The 22,055-nt window shown below is 37.9% G+C and overlaps 1 protein-coding gene and 1 long non-coding RNA gene across 2 annotated transcripts in view; both read left to right on the top strand.

Annotated features, from left to right (window-relative positions):
* LOC134666626 (uncharacterized) overlaps positions 1-22,055 on the top strand; it is a 298,176-nt gene that overhangs the window by 82,296 nt on the left and 193,825 nt on the right. The window lies entirely within an intron of this gene.
* LOC134666578 (membrane-associated progesterone receptor component 1-like) lies at positions 11,710-18,529 on the top strand. The gene is made up of 3 exons (XM_063523779.1): positions 11,710-12,050; positions 15,005-15,154; positions 17,737-18,529. Exons 1-3 carry the CDS (start codon positions 11,768-11,770, stop codon positions 17,850-17,852), a joined length of 549 nt encoding a protein of 182 aa, XP_063379849.1. The 5' UTR covers positions 11,710-11,767; the 3' UTR covers positions 17,853-18,529.

The following is a 22,055-nucleotide window of genomic DNA, read 5'->3' as shown; positions in this document are numbered from 1 at the left end:
AGCGTGCAAATTCATCATCATAATCATAAATTTATATAAATATAAAATGTCAAATTGAAATAATTGAAAAAATTACCATAATAGGCATATCGCAATACAATTATTTAATAACTAAATACATATCACTAATTTTAATATTTGACCACGGTCGACATGAATTAAATATAATTGAGAGTTCCAAGTGCCTAGAGGCAGTTCATCTTGTGCTTGGTTGTATTAGTCTTGTTCGAGAAACTGAACACGGTGAAAAATAGAGATAATACTCCTAAAAATACGTGTGATACCTCATTAGATTCGTCATAATGCCTAGAAAAATGTATTCGAAGCGTGTAGTAGCACACACAAAATATCAAAAATTATAAGCAAAAAAAGGGGGGAAAAGTAGAGATCTTTAATTTCCCCAATATCTCAAAAAGTATTCATATTACGGTGCGAGATGGGTGGGGGGTGCTCGACCAAATGTCATAGAGGGCCCCAAGACAAAACAAAATACATTTAATTTTTTTCAAAATGGCCGACTTTTTTTATTTTTTTTCAAGTTGGTCCGAGCGCGCTGAGATTTGGCATGGCGGAAGATAGAGGCCCCTAAATTCGTATGAAAAAAATTTTTTGGAATAAATCCAAGATGGCGGAAATAATGGTCATTTTAATTTTGTATGGCAACTTTTAAACGGTGCGAGATGGGTGGGGGGTGCTCGACCAAATGTCATAGAGGGCCCCAAGACAAAACAAACTGCATTTAAAAAAATTCACACAGGGCGACTTTTTTTTTAAATTTTTTTCATGTTGGTCCGAGTGCGCTGAGATTTGGCATGCGGCGAGCTTGGAGGCCCAAGATTACTATGTGAAAAAGAAATTGGAAAAATCCAAAATGGCGGCGGACACAGGCCAAATTCAAATTTCCAAGTAGGTTAGGCGAGCCCGAAGGAAGCTGAAGGCCGACCCCGCGGAGGGTCGTCAGGCCCGGAGCTTTATCTCGAATGTCCAAGCATGCTCCACCCCCAGTAATTTTGGGCGAGGCCGAAAGTCGAGCTGCGGGAATGACGAACAAAGCAAAATCCTATACAAAAGTTTATAGGATTATTAAGCGATTTGTTAACCCGCGCGAGGCCGGGGCGGGTCGATAGTAATAAATAAACATAAAGCATACGCTAGACTGAATAAAAATATAAAACTTTCACTAAAATTTACTGGATTGTACAGTCAGCAGCAGAAATAGCTACGGGGCCTAGTAATCAAAATGATGACACGGAAACGTCAAGATAATAAGGTCTGTGTCGATCATTTTGAACATGTTATTCTGCTTATCTATTTCTGCTGCTGCCTGTACTGGTTTTAGAGTCTGGCTAATTTAGGTAGAACTAGAGTTTAGCTAAGAAAGGTAGAAGAAATTAATTTGACTGAACCATATCTGGTAGAAAAAGAAAGTGATTGATGTTTTAAACCTGTTCAAGGACGTGGAATAGTAGATATTAATTCGGCGTCCTTGAACAGGTTTTCAACAACAATCAGTTAATTATTTAATAGATATTTGGAAGAAACAAAACATAATATTGAAAATAATTTGTTACATTACGGTATGTACGTGTGGCGTAAAGCCAGTGGACTGTAGTTTTTTAAGTTAGTTCCTTCGCTACACTATACTGCTTTACCAGATTGTAGATGGGCTTACCGGGATTTTGTGGTCTGCAGCTGGCAGAGGCCTCGGCGGGTGGATTGCTCGCTGCTGGCTTCCTCGTTATTTCAAGGCACTGTTTTATGGTATATTTTGCGAATTCAGATATCCTTTCTGTCGCGATGTTTTGGTGACACTGACACCGTTAGTTATTACTTTTTAGACCATTGCTTGTGTGTCGCCGGCCAGTAGCCTCGCTACCTCAAGTAAATCAGTATAGCAGTAGGTATTAAGGATGAATACTAAACACCCCCCACCGAAAGCACTATGTGGCTTTCTCATAATATGAAAAAAGTTAAAAGTTAGACCAAATCAAAATCGTTGCAGACTTATCTTTGTCTAGCTCTGCCAATCAATTCAATTACATCATCCGCTCCTCCATCTCACCTTTAACTGAGTTTTCCCTAAACCCGATAAAAAAAAATTAAATTATTTTTTTTGTGAGTACCTCTTATAATGAAGGATATTTTTGCTGAGTATCAACATCCTACTAGTGACAGTTTTTGACTTATGATTTTATTATTATTTTTCTTTAATGTATTGTTTTTCGGGATGTATTCAAGCGATTTGCTGAAATTTATTGAATAGTGTTCTTTATTTAGGTATGCCTTGATACTCAAAAACCGAATACCATTTGTCATATAAAAAAAAATTACTCTCTACTCAACTGGTGTTTTACAATGTAGTATACAAACTCTTCGATTATGTTTGCGTTTTCTTATCAGGTTGTCGTATTTAAGAGTAAAATGCTAATCTCTCACCCCGATTGATTAAGGTTCTACCTACCTACCTACCTACCTTACCTACCTACCTACCTACCTACCTACCTACCTACCTACCTACCTACCTACCTACCTTACCTACCTACCTACCTACCTACCTACCTACCTACCTACCTACCTACCTACCTACCTTACCTACCTACCTACCTACCTACCTACCTACCTACCTACCTACCTACCTACCTACCTACCTACCTACCTACCTACCTACCTACCTACCTACCTACCTACCTTACCTACCTACCTACCTACCTACCTACCTACCTACCTACCTTACCTACCTACCTACCTACCTACCTACCTACCTTACCTACCTACCTACCTACCTACCTACCTATACCTTACCTTTATATGAACAATACCTTACCTTAATTGACCGTCACCTTAAAATGTTTATTCCCTTTCGGTACTTTAATTGGACGTAGTTTACGGTAAAAGATCCAATCCACAAAAATCTGTTAGTAAAATTTGAACTTTATGTCAAACGGAAAAGACATTCATTTAAATGACAAATTTTAGAGGATGGATCTTTTACGCTAAACTGCGTCCAATTCTACTACGCTGCCATTAAATTAAAACGTTGTTACCGATCACTAAATAATAAGTACACATGGCTCTGTAAAAATAATAATTCTAAATATAATGATCAGAAAATATATACATATACAATAAAAACTATAAAAACGTGACCCTTGCACGGTATGGTTAAAATACTGCCATCATAAGATCCTTATACTGTGACCCGTTTGCTATCGCCGCCGCGCATAGCGCGCGCTCACGTGCTCGTCGAGCGGTTCGGGACGCGCGGGCGGGGCTTCACGGTTTGCCGCGCACCTCACCCCCTCAGATTCGTTGATGAGTCGAATCATATCGCCTTAAATGGAATTCTAATTTAAGCCATATATCGAAAAATAATATTAGGATTTTTAATAAACGCGGTATATAATTCTTGACTTTATGATAATATGGGTCTACCACAAGTCGAAACAAGAATGCTTAAAAATGTCTTTAAAGTGAAACAATCCAAATATACGTCTTCATGTTTTGTTTTTACACCAAGCCTTTCATAACCTAATACTTTCGTATTCATAATAACATCGATAGATATCAGCATTTTTGATATCTTTATTCGATACATAAAAAGTGGTTGGTTTAGAATTCAATTCAGATTACCGTAAATATATTCTCGTAAAAGTATGTACTTTTTCTTTCACATTTATTTGAACATCTTTATATACCTACTTATTTTATTCAGATAGAGGCTGATGTGTACATTTTATTGAAACCTAAATACACTATAAACCAATCACAAGCTGTCTTAATTCTTATACCTGTCTCATTTTTCTAAAGCTTATTTCAATATACTAACCAGAAAATATAATATACTTAATAATATGTTTTACCCATTACGGGACAATGGTGCTCTGGACATTTGAGAGGCGTGCGCGGAGCCGAAGCCAACACGTAGGTCTACGCCCTTTTGACACTTTGACAGGGGTGTACCCGAGCGGATTCTGCCCTTACCCATGTAAGAGCGTTTTCACGTTATCCGATCCAATATCGGATGTCGGAAGGAAGTAAAATGTATGATTTATGTGTTTCATTAACTATTATAACTTTTTATAACGCAACAAAGGCGGACTTAACGCCAATGGTACTCTCCTGCACCTAATTTTGTCATTGCCACCTTCGATATCCGATATCTGTGCGGCGCTATTCTGATAAATGTCGGAGCCCCCGTCCGCTGTTTTCAACATTTGTTTGTGTGCGTATGTATGTGAATGCATAATGTTGGTTGTAGTGTGCGTGACCGCTAAAGCCGGCGCCCGCTCCCTCGCAGCCTGACTACGGGCCCGATTCGGATTTTGAAATAGACATCTATTAGATATCTTTTAGACATCACCAAGATACGATAACGATATGTTTAAGATCTAACCTGTCAAATTTGACATTTGCACGATTCTGGAGATACTCTTGAACGATTTCCACAGGATATGACCTAGAGATCCAATTCAAACCTAATGGATATTTTACTCCATCTAACGTTTTTTGACAACTGGTTACGAAACTTGGTTGCCAAAACGGCCGGAGGGGTAAAAGTGACATTTGTTGCCCGAATTGCGCTGCAAAAGAGAACTAGTTGATATCAAAACTATAAAGTATCTAGAATGGATCTAGTACGTGTCGTCTCTTGTGAATATCTTGAAGTTCGAATACGGCAGTACGGGGATGTAGGATCCTACATCCGATATCGGATCGGACGATGTCAAAACGCTCTTAGGACAATTGAGAGAATATGGATTATGTACGGCCTCCTAGCCTAGTCGGTAGTGACCCTGCCTACCCGTCCCGTGGTCCCGGGTTCGAATCCTGGTAAGGACAAATATTTGTTCCTGAGTTATGGATATTTTCTATGTATACAAGTATATGTGTATATGTGTGTATCTATACATATAATAAAGCTGTAGAGGGTAGAAAGTCTGTACATGGAAGATATTTGAAAAAAAGTTGGCTGGGGATACTTAGAATCGCTAACAGAACACGTTCCAACAGTTTTTAGAATTTTTGTCTGTTTGTCTGTTTATCTGTTTATCTGTTTGTCTGTTTATTTGAACGCGCATCACATGAAAACGGCTGAACGGATTTTGATGCAAACTTTACTAATCTGTCGAGAAAATCTCCGGCCAGGTTATAGGCTATAAAAATTCAACCCTTAAAAGGGGGGGTAGCCACAACACTCGCTTGATTTAAGTTTGCCCCTGAATCTTATGGCGCTACTTAGGAAGGAGGGGCAAACTTTTTTCAAATATGTGCTACCACTATTGAGTACCCTGGTAAACTAACAGATGGCGCTGAATTTAATACGCAGTGACATAAATAGCCACCGAGGAAGGTTTTTGCCAAATTAAGTCTAAGTTTACATGAGGGGGTACGGACATCAACAAATTTAATTGAATAATTATGTCGATTTAATAATATACAACACAATTAAACGACAGTAAATTAATTACCCCTCATTGCACAGTGACATCTTTTTCACGACTACCCAAAAAAAGAGAGAGAGAGTGTATTGTGTTTTCAGCGTTCGTGTTTGTATGTAGGTATATATTTATTTATCTGGGTTTCACTCTGTCTCACTCTTTTGCGGTTCGGCGTTAGGTCTTATGCGAGGCCTTCTGCCTTACGGCAAAGTTGATCTTCTGCCTTAATTACACTTGGGCGTGGATCCAAGCTTTCCTCTTTCGCACCTGGGCCTTCTGCCTTGCTCACACTTCGCCAATTCAAGCTCTGCTTTGCTTGCATCTTTTATGCATGAAATCAACCTCGCTGAAACCCTTAAATATCGAGCCCTATGCGAAGCTAGGCTGATAGAAAACTATCCCATCCCTTCTTTGTATGAAATCCTGGATTCGCGTCTGGTTGGGACTAAAAGTAAAATTGCGTTTTTTATATCGAAAAATGTTCGCGCTCGCTTCGCTCGCGTTTTTAATAACTTTCTAAGGTATGATAAAGGTGACATTCGGGTGGCGACTGCAGCAGCATTACTCTGTTGCAACGTTACTGTAAATTTTCGTCATAAAATGATATGACCGATTTCCATACTAACAGTAAAAATGTACAACTGTCTATCATATTGCGTTTTTATATCGAAAAAATTTCGCGCTCGCTTCGCTCGCGTTTTTAATAACTTTCTAAGGTATGATAAAGGTGACATTCGGGTGGTGACTGCAGCACCATTACTCTGTTGCAACGTTACTGTCAATTTTCGTCATACAATGATATGACCGATTTCCATACTAAAAGTAAAAATGTACAACTGTCTATCATATTGCGTTTTTATATCGAAAAAATTTCGCGCTCGCTTCGCTCGCGTTTTCAATCTCTTTCTAAGATATGATAAAGGTGACGTTCGGGTGGCGACTGCAGCAGCATTACTCTGTTACAACGTTACTGCTGCAGCACTGTCAATTTTTGTGATAAAATGATGTGACTGATTTCCATACTAAAAGTAAAAATGTACAACTGTCTATCAAATTGCGTTTGTATATCGAAAAATTTTCGCGCTCGCTTAGCTCGCGTTTTCAAACCTAACATATGATAAAGGTGACATTCGGGTGGCGACTGCAGCAGCATTAGTTACTCTGTTGCAACATTACTGCTGCGGCACTGTCAATTTTCGAGATAAAATGATGTGACTGATTTCCATTCTCAGCTGTAATGCGGCAATGAACTTCACTCAATTTACCAAAAAAAAAAATGTAATCTTAATTACCCTAGGGAGAGGGGACACCTTGGTCTAGAAATGCTTAGGGCATCAAAATATTTTAATCCAGCACTGCTTCGGACTTAAGCCGACGTACGTGTCGCGCTGTACGCGTTCCAAAGCCGGGCGCCTTCAGCGCCCTCAAACTAAAAGAATCTGGCGTAGCCCGACAACGTGGCGCGCTGCACGCGGTCCAAAGCCAGACGACTTCGACTTTCTCATACTAAAAGAGACGTACGTGACACGCTGTATGGTTACCAAAGCCGGGCGCCTTCGGCGCCCTCATACTCAAAGAGTCGGGCGTAGACCGACGTACGTGACACACTGTGCGTGATCCAAAGCCGGGCGCCTTCGTCGCCCTCATACTCAAAGCGTCGGGAGTAGACCGACGCACGTGGCACGCTGTACGCGTTCCAAAGCCGGCGCCCTCATACTAAAAGTGTCGGGCGTAGACCGACGTACGTAATACGCTGTACGCGTTCCAAAGCCGGGCGCCTCCCTCATACTCAAAGCGTCGAGCGTAACCCGATGTACGTGACACGCTGTACGCTTGCCAAAGTTGGGAGCCGAAGGCACCAAAGCATCGGGCTAAGCCCGACGCACGTGGTGCGCTGAATGCGGTCCAAAGCTAGGCGACTTCGACTTTCTCATACTAAAAGAGTCGGGCGTAGTCGGACTACTACAAATCGCGCTCTAAAAGGTATGAAACAATAAGATAGAATTATTTTAAGAAATTATCATGCAGGAAATTATAAATGTTATAATTTGTTGAATAAAAAAATACAGCGTAATGTAATTTACTATTTTTTATATATTTAGCAGCTTACTGACACAAACCGAATTCCACGCGGGCGGAGCCGCGGGCACAGCTAGTATTATTATATACCGTCATCTAGTACCCACAACACAAGCCTTATTGAGCATACTGTGGTACTAGGTCTATCTGTGAAAAATTGTCCTATAATAATAATAATATTGTTGTCACGGGTTCGCCGACTGAAGACGAAAATCAACATCGGTTATTGCGAATGTTATTGCAGGCTTTCCAGAAAATAAAAAAATAAACGCGGGCAGTTTTATAAAGATAAATCAACACGGACAATTTGAGTCTGTTCCATCAAAGTGCGTGAATTGATAAGTCGGTCTACCATTAAAATTGAAATGAGATTACTACCTAAAAACCACTATCACCAGTTTTGACATTGTCAGATACGCTCGCGTAACTTACTTTCTATATGCATCTCGCTCGTACTCGCATATTAGTGCAAGCGAGATGTATAGAAAGTAATTTACCTAGACGCGACCGTATCTGTCAATGTCAAAAGTGGTGGTAGCCGTAAAGGCGTTAATCAGGTATTGCATAGTTATCTAGCTACATTTTCAAATTGTTTTCAATGTTCTATTCACCTTCATGAGTTTTTTTACAGTAAAAAATCTTTAAGAACTGCATTTTACTCGAAATATTTTTTTTGTAACAAAGCACGTTCATCCTCTCACGTCTTCAACTAAAAGCATTACCGATAATTTCAAAGCAGTTAGAGTTTTCGCAAAGTTACCCCTGTTGTTATTATTAAGTACTCAAAGAAATATGTCAGTATTCTCAAAATGAGCTATAAAAAAAGATCCCCTTTTCTGTAACGTTTATGGACGATAATTTTGCGTGATAAAGTGATAACGTTATGGTAACATTCCATTTCTAACCGCAGCTGCACTACCGGTACTGAACGCGTCGCTGTCATTGTCAATTTCCATAGTAAAATGAACAGTAGTGCAGTTGTCGTTGGAAATGGACTGTCATCTTTAGAGTGACATTCCATTTCCAACTGCAGCTGCAATACTGTTCATTTTACTATGGAAACGCGTCGCTGTCATTGTCAATTTCCATAGAAAATGAACAGTATTGCAGCTGCAGTTGGAAATGGAATATCACTTTTAGAGAAATGAATAAGTGGCCGCAACGTTACCATGGAGATGTGTCCACAACGTGACACTTTTGCATGCTACCGGTGTTCATCGATTTATAAGACGTTATCACGTCAATAAGTAGACAATAATTATGACAACCTGTTTATTTTCTTAGTTAGTAACTAAGCGCTAACTCTTTTGGAAGGAAAGACTTTCAGATATCCATTTGAAAAGGCAGCTTGTTATCTTACAGATTGATATTCATGATATTTAAATGTAACCTAGAACGTCAGCAAGCAAGCGGTTATGGAAATCGAGAGCAAGTATTGAACTTCATACGAATTTTAATATGGCGACTGCGCGATATCTGTTGGAATTGGAATATGGAAAAGCCTAAAAATAACTCGTAGATTCATAATGGAAAAGAAAAATAGATTACGTCGAAACTTAAACAATTGCAGAATTAAAACCTTTAACCTTGTATTCATACACACATATTTATAACAAAATATATGTACACATTTACTTTAGTACGCATCACATTGTCAATTTTGCTGGCACATCCTACTTACAGTCGCCATCAGATATATCGGAGCGGCCAAGGTGTTCACAATATCTGAACACGCACTCTAACGCCTTGACAATAGAGGCGTGTTCAGATATTTGTGAGCGCCTTGGCCGCTCCGATGTATCTGATGGCGACTGTACAATTTAACCTTATCTGATACAACGTGGAAAGGCAGAAAGTACTGTTTAATTGACACTGTTCGAAAATAAGTTTTGTATTGATCGGATCGGTGATGATTATTATTGGATGGACTATGATAGGATCGGTGTTTTTTTTTGTTACCTACACAATTTTCTACTTAATTTACTAACTGAAGAAATGGAAGCAGAAATACGTAGAAGTGAGATGTAGACATCTCTCCCGTATTTAACGTATAGCTGCGTCCCTGTCGTCAGTTACGGAATTAAGTAAGATAAAAATATTTATGAAGAGCTACTGTTAGGTATAGGTTCAGGCTTGCGCGTATGTTGTTCCAGAGTTTAATCGTTTAATTATTATATAAAAAAATCTACAGGATGTACCTATTAAAAATATGAATTTAAACATATATATTTGTCTTTTCTATTTACGCACACACACACGTTAAAAAATTTCTCTGCAAATCAAATCACACTGGTTGCAGTAGTAGGCAACACAAAATGTTAACCTTTTCATATATGTTTGTAGGTATTTACATTTAATCTGTATATTACTTCTTCACTGAAATTACCATTTTAAATCAAGCACAAAAACCTATTTAGACTCACAATACACAGAATAAATCACTATTTTCACTTTGCCCAGAAGACAAATTTAAGTGCCTGTTGCTTGAATCAATATTCCAATATGATAACTCAGATATGAGAAGTTGGTTTAACTAGGTATTATGTTTTTATTAATTTTTTAGTTTTGCTTCAAGGATTTTTCGGGAGCATTTTTGAATTTTATTTCGGCTAAGTGAACATTATTTATTTTATTTTTACAAGAAATTTCAACACCTTTAATCGATAGTGAATTTTTAAATAGCAATACACAACCAATTATCGGAACTCACATATATAGGTAAACAGGTAGGATAGGTATGTAATATACTGCACACTATCATACTACAGTACATTTAACTAAATAGAATACATGACAATATTAATTTTTTAAATTACAATATATACATAACAGATTAGTTATGAGCAATAAATCCTCTCAGACGCAAAACTGCATGGTCACTTTACTAATATGTACATTCATTCATGTATCCATGCAATTAAACAGACCGCAAGCTGTTAATAATTCACACAGCTTTTTTTTCATATTTTTACTTTTCTAAATAACATTATTATAATTTGAAAGCTTCAATAACTTAATATAATAATCCAAAATTCTGACACTGTTAATCTCAGTAACATTACAGAAGTAAATTTGTAATTGTGGCAAAATCGACCTGAGCAGCTTTATTAAAGTGTCTACGATAAATACCTGTCATGCAGCTGTCTGGCACGGGAAGTGCTTTAAATTGTACCTGCACTTAAAACCGGCGTGCAAAATAGACGAAAATTGCCTCGTTAATTAAAATGGGCAGAGATCAATTTTAATTGGGCACTTTAATCGCTCGTGCGAAACAATTGACTTCGAGTTTTAATTCGTATAATCTATGGAACGTGGTATGAATTTCGATGATATAAAACACATGATTTAGTTGGAAAAAAAATTCTAATTGTGAGGGAAGACTGAATCGCATTGCTCTTCTAAATTTGTAAAATACGGGTTACTTTTTTACCGGTACAATAAATTTTACCACATCTTTGGTATCGATAATAGATCACATTGCACAAATAAAAATTTATTTTATTTTATTTCGCATCAATTAATTTATCCTTCACCAATTTAGTAACTTCTGGTTGCACTAATTACAAGGTGTCAACGGTATGAAATCGCGCGCGATGACGTAAACAAACAGTTGCCAGTTCGTGCGTTTGCTAATTGATGCGTAAGGCATCCACATTTTCTAGTACTTTAGCGGATAAGTTCGGGCATTGGTATTTTTGTTTTTTTTGTTCCCAAATAGTAGTAACAAAGAATGCTGGTATTTTTTATTTATGGCAACAATTACGTATGTTGATTTATTGTACTGGTAAAAAAGTAACCCTGTATACTCGCAAAACATGTTTTTCGCATTCGCGATTCAAGATATCACAAAATGAGATGAAAACCACGTCACGTGAATTGTCAAAACAGAATTTGACGTTTATAACTTAGCGTTTTCTACACCACTAGAAGGGAAACTGGTGAATTCACTTAATTAGCATTATTACGCTAAGCATTTAGGCATTTGACATGCCGACAACACAGACGGTTATCGTATAACCGTAATGCGTATGCGCATGGGCCGGCTTGCGTCAGAATATGCATTGTCATGGCGCACAACAACAATCGATTCACACAACAGAATTCGATACTTCCTCGCCGAGTCTTAATAACAAGCAAAACTCGTCGCGCGCGCCGCCGACACTGGCCTTAACATTATTACACGGCGACCTTAACCACACTACTTGATAACGTCAGTATCCACACAGTGATCGAGCCGACTAGACGTAAATATGTCTCAAACGGAGCCGGAGCCAACATTATGGGACGAATTGACGAGCCCTGTCAATTTCACACTTATCCTAGTTATTGCGTATCTTATTTACAAGATAGTAAGGGCGAAATTTGAACCAGAGCCCGTAGCTGTGCCCGTGCAGAGGTTGCCAAAGATGCGTAAAGATCTCACGGTACAGGAGTTAAGAAAATACAACGGTACGCAGCCCGACGGCAGAGTTTTGCTGGCGGTTAACGGCGTGATTTTTGATGTGACCAGGGGGAAGTCGTTTTACGGGCCCGGTAAGTGACATTTGTTTTAGTAGCTTATAAACCCCACATTACATTACCCCCGACAATCTCAGTTTTGTGATGATACTGATGACGTATTTCTAGGCTACACTTTATCGCTGATATGAATATGTTTATGCTTCTAATTTCACGTTAAATTTATTCGCAAAAATATAACTTATTATAATTATAAGAAGATACTTATTTAGGAATTATACAGATTAAGATATGAAATCTGTAATTCGAGTATCACTTAAATATCTATCGTATTAAATATCATAATAAGATACTCGTATATTTGTCATGTGAATTTTGTTAAGAATGGAGCCGACCGCTTCTATGCCGTGCATTAGTTAAAATGTCTGTCTTTAAACAGAATAGGTACAAATTCCACTTATTGTTAAGTGTCTACTGTCTACAATATCATTACAAAGGGGAGTTGTAATCACTTTAATATCAACTTTGTTACCGTCGTATTACGGTCTATTTTAGAATGTACGTGTATTTATAAAAGCAAAGTCATGATTATCAGATAACCTTATCTGTGTATTATTTTGTCATAAATTATTATTATTTCTTTGAGAGAACAGTAAAGATAGAAAAAATGGTCTGGAGTTTAGTGAGTAGATATTCGTATCACAAATCTTGTTTAGTTGCGACTAAGAGGCTAAATGATGTCATTTTGTTATCAATCCCCCGTGCGTCTCGCTAACGCTATACTTACGAGCAAAATGATAACATAGATATTATTATCGAAAAGTGCGTTTGAATTTGTCTGTAGGTTGATCTGTGGCAGATTGTTCCTAACATATTAATAAATCTCACCTTACCTCCTGTAGCCCAAGCGCCATTTGTGGGTCGTGGCTTCATCTAGATAATGAATATATTTAAATTATATGTACCTACTTACAATACAATACAATACTCTTTATTGCACACCTCTCTTTATTTATTATATGTACTTACTTAATTATACATACTTATATTTAAAAGTTATGTGGGGTCAGCACAACATGTTTTTCTCTTCCATTCTCCTCTTATCTATCTTTCGTTACCTCTGCACTCACTCCTTTCTTTGACATAGGTATCCACTTTCAAACAGTCCATCCATCGTTTTTTGGGTCTACCATCCGCTCATCGTCCATCAACATTGATCCCTAACATTCTTTTACCAATTATATGGCATTCATATAAGAATTTAATACATCTAGGTACCTACTTACTACTACCAAAAAGAATAGATAGTATAGAGGAGTCCTGTCATTGTCAATTTTGTAGTCACGGTACATTTACTGCCATCTATCGACACACGATTAAAACTTAAAATAAAATTGAAAATGTATAAATTAATCGAAATCTGTTTACGGATAAATGATTTTTAATTTTTATTGTTCCATACTGACCCATGTTCTTTCACTGATATTATGTGTTAAAATTGTTAAATATCAAACGGTGTCCTCAACGCCATCTAGCCAAGAATAGGCCAAAGGTATAAATTATAATGGCGCCATCTATTCGAGAATGACTTATTCTTGATATCCGAGGCAAGTTTTTTTCTTAGACTTTATTTATCTTATACGGAGTTATATATATCTCTGCTACTACTTATATAAAATAATATACACATTGTATACACAATGCGAAGACGATTACTGCTCTGGTTTACGAAAGCTTGCTGGATATAAAAATCTGTATTCCCAAAGCAATGTTTACAATGAGGAAAATAATAAACTTTGTGTTTCCTTCCTACTAGTTGTAGTCTGAACGCATCTAAAAAAAAACCGGTCAAGTGCGATTCGGACTCGCGTTCTAAGTGTTCCGTAAATCACTCAATTTTTAACAATATATTTTTTTGCAGTGTATATTTTTTTGAGTGCACATTTCTAATAATATATATTTTCCTGTCATCTATAGGATAGCAACTATTTTCTCTATTGTTTTCAAAATTTGATACCCAATAGTTTTGAAGATAAAGGGGGTTGGGGGAATAGTTGGATAGACAGACTGACAGACGCACGAGTGATCCTAAAAGGGTTCTGTTTTTTTCCTTTTAAGGTATATATGGAACCCTAAAAATAGGTATTAAAATAATACAATTAAGATCTTAATTGAAAGGATTTTTATTCGAAATATAGATACCTACTACCTAAGCGTTTCTTATTTTGAAGGAACACTTTGAAATTTTACATTAACGTATGGTCAAAGTTACCCTGTTACAAATAATTCTAAAATATTGCCGTGACCGGCGCGACGTATTCGGCATTATAATAAGATAATTACCCACCGGGCGACCTTCGTCACCGACGTGGCCGCGTGTAGCCAATTGAGACGTCAGCGCACGGGACTTTGAATCTTAACCGCTGTGTTAAACGACGTTCGCGAACCCATATCATACATATTGAACCGTACGGACGAAAACAACTTGTTTAGCCGCAATTGCCGCAAAGCGTTAAACACCGAGTAGTAGGTATTACAACAACATTGTTTTTGATTTTATCTACACACATAATCATAAACCCTCTATGAGGCATCCTAAATCCGCAAATTACGGGCAGCTTAAAAATACAATGAATATAAAATTTGTTTAATTGTTATTAACAGGATGGCTAAAAAATAATTTTTAATTATACCTACTTAGCAACTTTTAGGGACCAACCCCGATATCGCGAAAAAAAAATTTGCTGTTCTTATACATTTTCGCTAGTCCATTTTCTATGAGCCAACCAAAATGTAGGAAACAGCCAAATTTTCTCGATTTCGGGGCTGGTCCCATAGTAAAAGTTGCTCAGTATAATCCCAAAACCTCCCGCCTGGCAACAGGAATGCAGTTATTTTTGGCCACCGTGTATATTAATTTTATATTTTTATTTGAGTATGTTTACTAACTTTTGAACGTGATGTAAGTATGTTTTTACGGGACACATTGATTGCATCCATTATTAAACATACATTTTCAATTATTTCAGGAGGTCCATATGCAGCTTTCGCGGGCACGGATGCGACCCGTGGCCTGGCGACCGGCACTGTCGCCGGTTCCGACAAGGACTACGACGATGTGAGCGACCTCACGCCGGATGAAGTATCCGCAGCCAAGGAGTGGGAGGAACAATTCACTGGTATGTTAAACTTTAGCGTTCCGTACCCAAACCTTTTACTTATTCTGTACCCAAACGGTAAAAATGCTATTAAGATTCCACTGTCCGTTTATCTGTAACCGGGGCCCATTTCTCGAACGATATTAGTCTAATATTATTAGTGTGTTGTCATGGTAACCCATACGATTTGACAGTTGGACCAAAATATTAGTCTAATACCGTTCGAGAAATGGGTGCCAGGCTGTATCACCTGAACCGTGATAGCCAGACAGTTGAAATTTTCACAGATGATGTATTTCTGTTGCCGCTATAACAACAAATAATAAAAACAGAATATATATGTCGGCGGCCGATCGTAAGATCAGGCAGATCGTAATGTTCCTGTGTATTGTTTTGAGGATAGTCACATTAAACCAATATATAGGTAAGATGGGTTCGTTAGGTTGCTTCAGATGCCCGAAGGGCAAACTGACCAGAAATAGGAGCCCCGCGTAGGGCTCCGTCGACTCAGGGAACGAGTCAAAGAGTTTCACGTTTCACGATATGCCTAGGAATTTCACGATATGCCTGGTCTTACGATAGGCCGCCGACATATATACTAAAAACAGAATAGGTAAATATTTATGCGGGGATCCCAACTCCCATACAACAAACGTGATTTTGCCGTTTCTTGCGTAATGGTACGGAACCTTTCCTGCGCTAGTCCGACTCGCACTTGGCCAGTTATTTATCTACACACATAATCATAAACCCTCTATGATGCTTTCAAAATCCGCAAATAACCACCAGCATTAAGATTAACTTACGGAACCTTTCCTGCGCTAGTCCGACTCGCACTTGGCCAGTTATTTATCTACACACATAATCATAAACCCTCTATGATGCTTTCAAAATCCGCAAATAACCACCAGCATTAAGATTAACTGTTTTGTTACAACGCATTTCTTATCTGTGACATTGTTATTATTGCGTAATACTAAACGAAATTAATAACTAAGCTTAAATCTAGAATAGGCACTTGAGGCATTGTACCATTGTTTGTTTAAGCTGGTTATTATTCCGTTTAGTAGTATCACTGTATCTTGTATCGAATATTTTATACAATGAATGCTTATTTTAGTTTGCGTAATAATAATATCGAAATCGATTTTATAATAACATTTAAATTTTGAACATCTCTGGTACGAAAAGCAATTTGGATTGACCTCTATTCTAATATCAGTCGAGATGAAGTTTTATTTGTAATGAAATGTTAATTGCAATCAATTTCGACAAATCTCGCATGTTACTCGGTATCGAACGATTATGGGAATAGGCCCCCCACTACTCTAGTTTGTCTCTAAATTAATAGACAAACTACTTAACCTACGGATGCGTGACATGCGTGAAATTAGACGTACAGGTTATTTTGTTTTGCTGTTTTTAAACTAACCCTAGCAAAACTTTCTTATAAAATGTGATAAAGATATTTCGGAGACGCCACCTCATATCGGCGAGCTCCGCCAGAGAACAATGCACAATGATACCCCAATGCGGGCTGTAACATGCGGTTAGTTAATACATCAAACATCATAGAGAGTTTATAATTGTGTAGGTAAAATAGAGTATGTAACTGTACATATAAGGCATTACAACATTCACTTCGTTCGTTTCTTAAATCCATACTCGTACTTTAATGGCTTTTATTATGTAGCAGGCACATAAACTACTAGTTGTACATGACATTTAAACCCTCGTTAATGAACACTTTTAGTGCCACGATCTCTATTTCCTACAATAAGTTATTACGCCTCATGGGTTATTAGAAATTACAAAGAAAGTACCTATCACTATCGATACGATAGAAAGACGCAAGTTCACATTGCGTTTTCATGTCACATCTATGTACGGAAATATGATGTTTCACTATCGAGAAAAGCCAGTGTGTTAGACTTTAATAGTACATTACGATACTTTACGCACTAGTGCGGTAAAGTAGGACCATAAATGTACTGTGAAGGTAATGGGTAAGGGTCTCCCCAAATATATCGACGCGCATTCGGCAAAAGCCGATAGGAAAAAGCTTTATGTCCGCGCAATAAGAGCGAAAAAGCCGTCGACGCGTTGGCAGGTGCCGGCCGATGCGAGCCGAGCCGAACGACGACTTTTTCGCTCTTATTGCGCGGACATAAAGCTTTTTCCTATCGGCTTTTGCCGAATGCGCGTCGATATATTTGGGGAGACCCTAATTCGCAACTCGTGTCGATTTATAACACTCCATTCGGTCGTGTTTTAATTTATCGCCACTCGTTGCGAATTTCCTACTTTTTGCACTTGTATCGTAACAATCTAAACTGTCATAAGAAATTGTTGGAGGTTTCATTCATTTGTAGAATATGTAGTATGTACTCCTTGCTGTAATTCTGGCCGACATGTCATGCATTCAAATATGTGATTGACGTTATTATTGTTTTCTGATTCTTGTTTTTATCCTTGTGCTGAATAAACTCTGCTTTACATATTTTGTGATAAAATTTGTGTTTAATTAACATTTATATTAGAAATAACTGTAAAATATTGTTTTTTAGACTGATACATTGATAGGTAATGAAAATTATTTACAGGAAAGTATGACATCGTGGGGCGTCTACTGAAGCCTGGAGAGACAGCCAAACAGTACAGCGACGATGAGTGTGAAGCCAAGACCGAAGACAAGACCGAAGACAAGAAATCACAATAGACCATACATAGTTGACTTCAACGTGTGAATCAGATAAAAAAGACATTTACGGAGTTCCAAATAATTGTATGATCGAATCAGTTACTCGCGCGATGGCGTGAGATAGTTACCATCTATCTCTTTCTTTCTAGTGTTGTTAACAATGACATAGCGTAGCCAAGTTGCAATCACTTATAGGGTTAGACCAAGAAAAGCCTGCAGCGATTTTGATAGCTCACGCAGTGCAAGTGTTATTTTAAACGTCAAAGTTTTATGAAATTATGACGTATAAATAACAGTTGCATTACGTGGGCTATTAAAAGACGCTGCAGACTTTTCTTGGAATTACTATAGCTTATCGAAACTTAAATTTTAATAATGTTTGAAAATCGTGATGAGAGTTTTAATTAATAATAATGTGCAACTGCATTATTAATATTATTATGATATAGACTGATGTCAAAAGAAGTGTTTTAGTTTTCAAAGGTCGAGTCACACAAATATGCTTTTAACTACGTGTTCTTCTTGTTGTTTTAATTAATAAGTTGGGTATTAAGTTTTGGTTTAGTTACGTTAAAGTTTTAATGACTTAATTTGTTTAATTATATGCGATCTCTAATGATACTATTAAGTGTTGTGAAAATAATAGTGTCATTTTTGTAGCAGATTTTGTACTATTAAAATATCATTATACTAAATGTTACTTTGGTATTTTTTATGAGCTTTTATACAATAAAGGAATCTGTCACATTTAACATGACGGCCCATTTATCGAACGGTATTAGTCTAATATTATTAGTGTGTTGTCATGGTAACCATACGACTTGACAGTTTGAGAAATGGGCCCCAGTACACATCTTTACAATAAAAAGGCACGTAACATATTTAAAATATTAAACAACTGTTGAGATGGCAGAATTTTAAACGATGTTGGAAATATTTTAAAGAGAAAAATAGGAATGCATTAAAAGCGGCGGCACTTACGGTAGCTCAGTAATAAGATCGTAACTCATGTACGTTATGTATCAAAATACGTCATTTGGTTTGAAGGCAAGAATGACGAGCTGCAAGTTTTAATGGCCCGTCCAGTGGTGTTCATCCCTTCGCTTACAGAGACCAAGAGCACAGTCTATACATAGCGCGATTCGAAAAGTGAATTAGAGATTAACTAGATACGATATAGTAAAGATATGTGACGTCCCACGGATAAAGGTACCTTATGGCGGTTGGCGCTTACGATTATTAACGTCGCTCCAATATTATTGCGGCGCTACGCGACGTAAGCGCCAGCCGCCATAAGGTACCTTTTGTCGTGGAACGTCACATAACTTTACTATTTCATATCTAGTGAATCTCTTATTAATTTCCCGAATCGCGGTGCCAGCCGCCATAAGGTACCTTTTGCCGTGGAACGTCACATGTCTTTACTATTTCATATCTAGTGCATCTCTTATTCATTTCCCGAATCGAGCCAACAGTCATTTGACGAATGGAGACGACATACGTGGCTGTTATCGCCATTGTTAGTAGCTCAGTACACGTCAAAGGCCGTTGGACCACTGTTACTTTTTACACTGTGGCTAGAGTACCTATTGATTGATCAGAATGTATACGCAGCCGGATTTGGAATCCCCGAGATAGAAAATCTCGCGTGATTGACACGTGACTTCACAAGCCTGATGTAACAACCGTTTTTGCCTACCCTCAATGCGGTAGTATTGATAAAAAAGTTTAGCCCAAAACATTGATGCAGTGATTAAAATTTCATCAATCGTCCTTCAATCAGGATTGACAACAACGCGTTGTTGCAACGACGACTATCTGATTGATAATCGCGATTCATTGCCTGGAAGCCATTTTAGTCATAATTGTTTTGATTCTCCAAGAAATTAATATCGGGCTTTTCACGCTTCATTTAACAAAACGGTTATTGCACTTCTTAGCAAATATACGTAATATAATATTAAAATAATATTTTAGCCTATATACGTCCAACTGCTGGGCACAGGCCTTTGTTCGAAATAGAGGCAGACATCAATTATAAAATGCTTTTTATAAAACGCGACACATAATAGGTATATAGGAAGCGCTGGTGGCCTAGCGGTGAGAGCGTGCGACTTGCAATCTGGAGGTCGCGGGTTCAAACCCCGGCTCGTACCAATGAGTTTTTCGGAACTTATGTACGAAATATCATTTGATATTTACCAGTCGCTTTTCGGTGAAGGAAAACATCGTGAGGAAACCGGACTTATCTCAATAAGGCCTAGTTTACCCTCTGGGTTGGAAGGTCAGATGGCAGTCGCTTTCGTAAAAACTAGTGCCTACGTCAAATCATGGGATTAGTTGTCAAGCGGACCCCAGGCTCTCATGAGCCGTGGCGAAATGCCGGGATAACGCGAGGAAGAAGAAGAAGACATAATAGGTATGCCATTAGCAATGTGTTTAAATGTTTTCGATTCTCGACGAAAAATTGTTTGATCACATTTGATCTGTTGAAGCGAGCTGTCCGTAAGCAATGAAAATAACACCGTTTTCGTGCAGGCTTTGTTGTTCAAGTACTGAACTGAAGTATGGTTAAAATATGAATTTAGATCATTAAAATAAGTTTAGTTTATAAAATTGTTTCTGGGCTACGTTTTTAGGGATCCATAGTCATTTCAATTACTAACTATAAAGCGACTGTGACTCTAATGAAAAGGGGTAGAAGTCTCGCAATACAATATTGGTACGTTATGTACAATAAAGTTCCACGGTAAAAATTAAACTAAACATCATATTTGTCATCCGAATGTCACCTTTAAGATTACGGCTTTACCGCTGCGGTGTTGAACCGGCGCTGTCACTGGTTTCTGTCAAGGAGACAGTATGTTAAAAATTAAGAAATCGTAGTTCGTGTCGCCGGATTGAGTGGAGTCGGATGCGATCAGCTAAATCAGATAAATGTTGGGGTTCCCAACATTTTGCCCTATGTGCGTCACCTAACGTTATGCTAAAATACTACGCCCCCCCCCCCCCTACGGGCCGAAATGAAGAATACATAACCTAGCTAATTCAGGCTTGTTAAGTTTTATGATTTACCAAATCTGGAACCGCTCGCTGCGCGCCCCAAGTGGGGCGTGCCTCACTGGTTGGCAAACACGGCCTGAGCTAATGGAAACGATAATTTTATTAATCTTAACTAGGTATTCAGAAAGTTCGTATCAATCGTACCATACTGCCGTAACAGCACAGACTTACTCATATGCTAGAGTGTAGTAACATACAATATGGCTGACACGTTAGTGCTCATGCATGACGTGCATTGTGGAAGTTTAAACGTTGAAATGTGTTCGTAGCCAACTATTTTGCGGATGAAATTAACTTCTAAAGCCTTGATTATAAATGTACTAAATTGGTATTTGGAGAGTAAAATTTTGCTTTGATGTTCTTCATAACTTTGTAGATTTGTTTGCCTACCGTATCCTTGATGATGGAATCTGCACGGATTATTGGAATAGTATCTGTACTGGGGTGGTTCTTCTTTTGAATTTACTACTTGTATTAGGGGGGTAAACGAACGAGTGGGAATAAGAGATATCCCGGGACTCACCACAAAAATGACATATGTACTATCCACATTTGCCATGAAATGTATTATATTTGGCTTTAAATAACATTCGTATATGTATTAAAAATCTGCAGTATAACTGGGCTAACATAATCGGTTTAGAGGAGGACACATAAATGAATTGTGCACTTTCAAAGGAATTCTTTATGTGAATACTCCGTCTGTGGAATAAACTTCCTGTCGAGATTTTCTAGAGGACGATTACAGGGATGTGAAGTTCATCAAAAATGTAGTCTATCTATACGACCGGAACTACCGGACGACCGGTCTGGCCTAGTGGATAGTGACCCTGCCTGTAACGCCGATGAGTGTGGGTTCGAATCCCAGTAAGGGCATTTATTTGTGTGATGACACAGATATTTGTTCCTCTCATAGTTTGTTTTGTTTTCTATGTATTTAAGTATTTATGTATTATTATACAATGTATCGTTGTCTGAGTACCCATAATACAATACAAGCCTTCTTGAGGTTACTGTGGGACTTGGTCAACCTGTGTAATATGTTCTATAATATTTATTTATTATTTATTTATACGTTTTGAAGGGACGACAATGCGCGCGTGACACTGTTGGGGTTGCTGGCGTTCATAGGTTTAAGTGACTGCGTTCTATTAAGCA

The sequence above is a fragment of the Cydia fagiglandana genome, chromosome 8 (assembly GCF_963556715.1).
Source record: "Cydia fagiglandana chromosome 8, ilCydFagi1.1, whole genome shotgun sequence".
Lineage (NCBI taxonomy): Eukaryota > Metazoa > Arthropoda > Insecta > Lepidoptera > Tortricidae > Cydia > Cydia fagiglandana.
The sequence above is the reverse complement of the archived record's forward strand: the minus strand, read 5'-3'. Positions and strand labels throughout refer to the sequence as shown.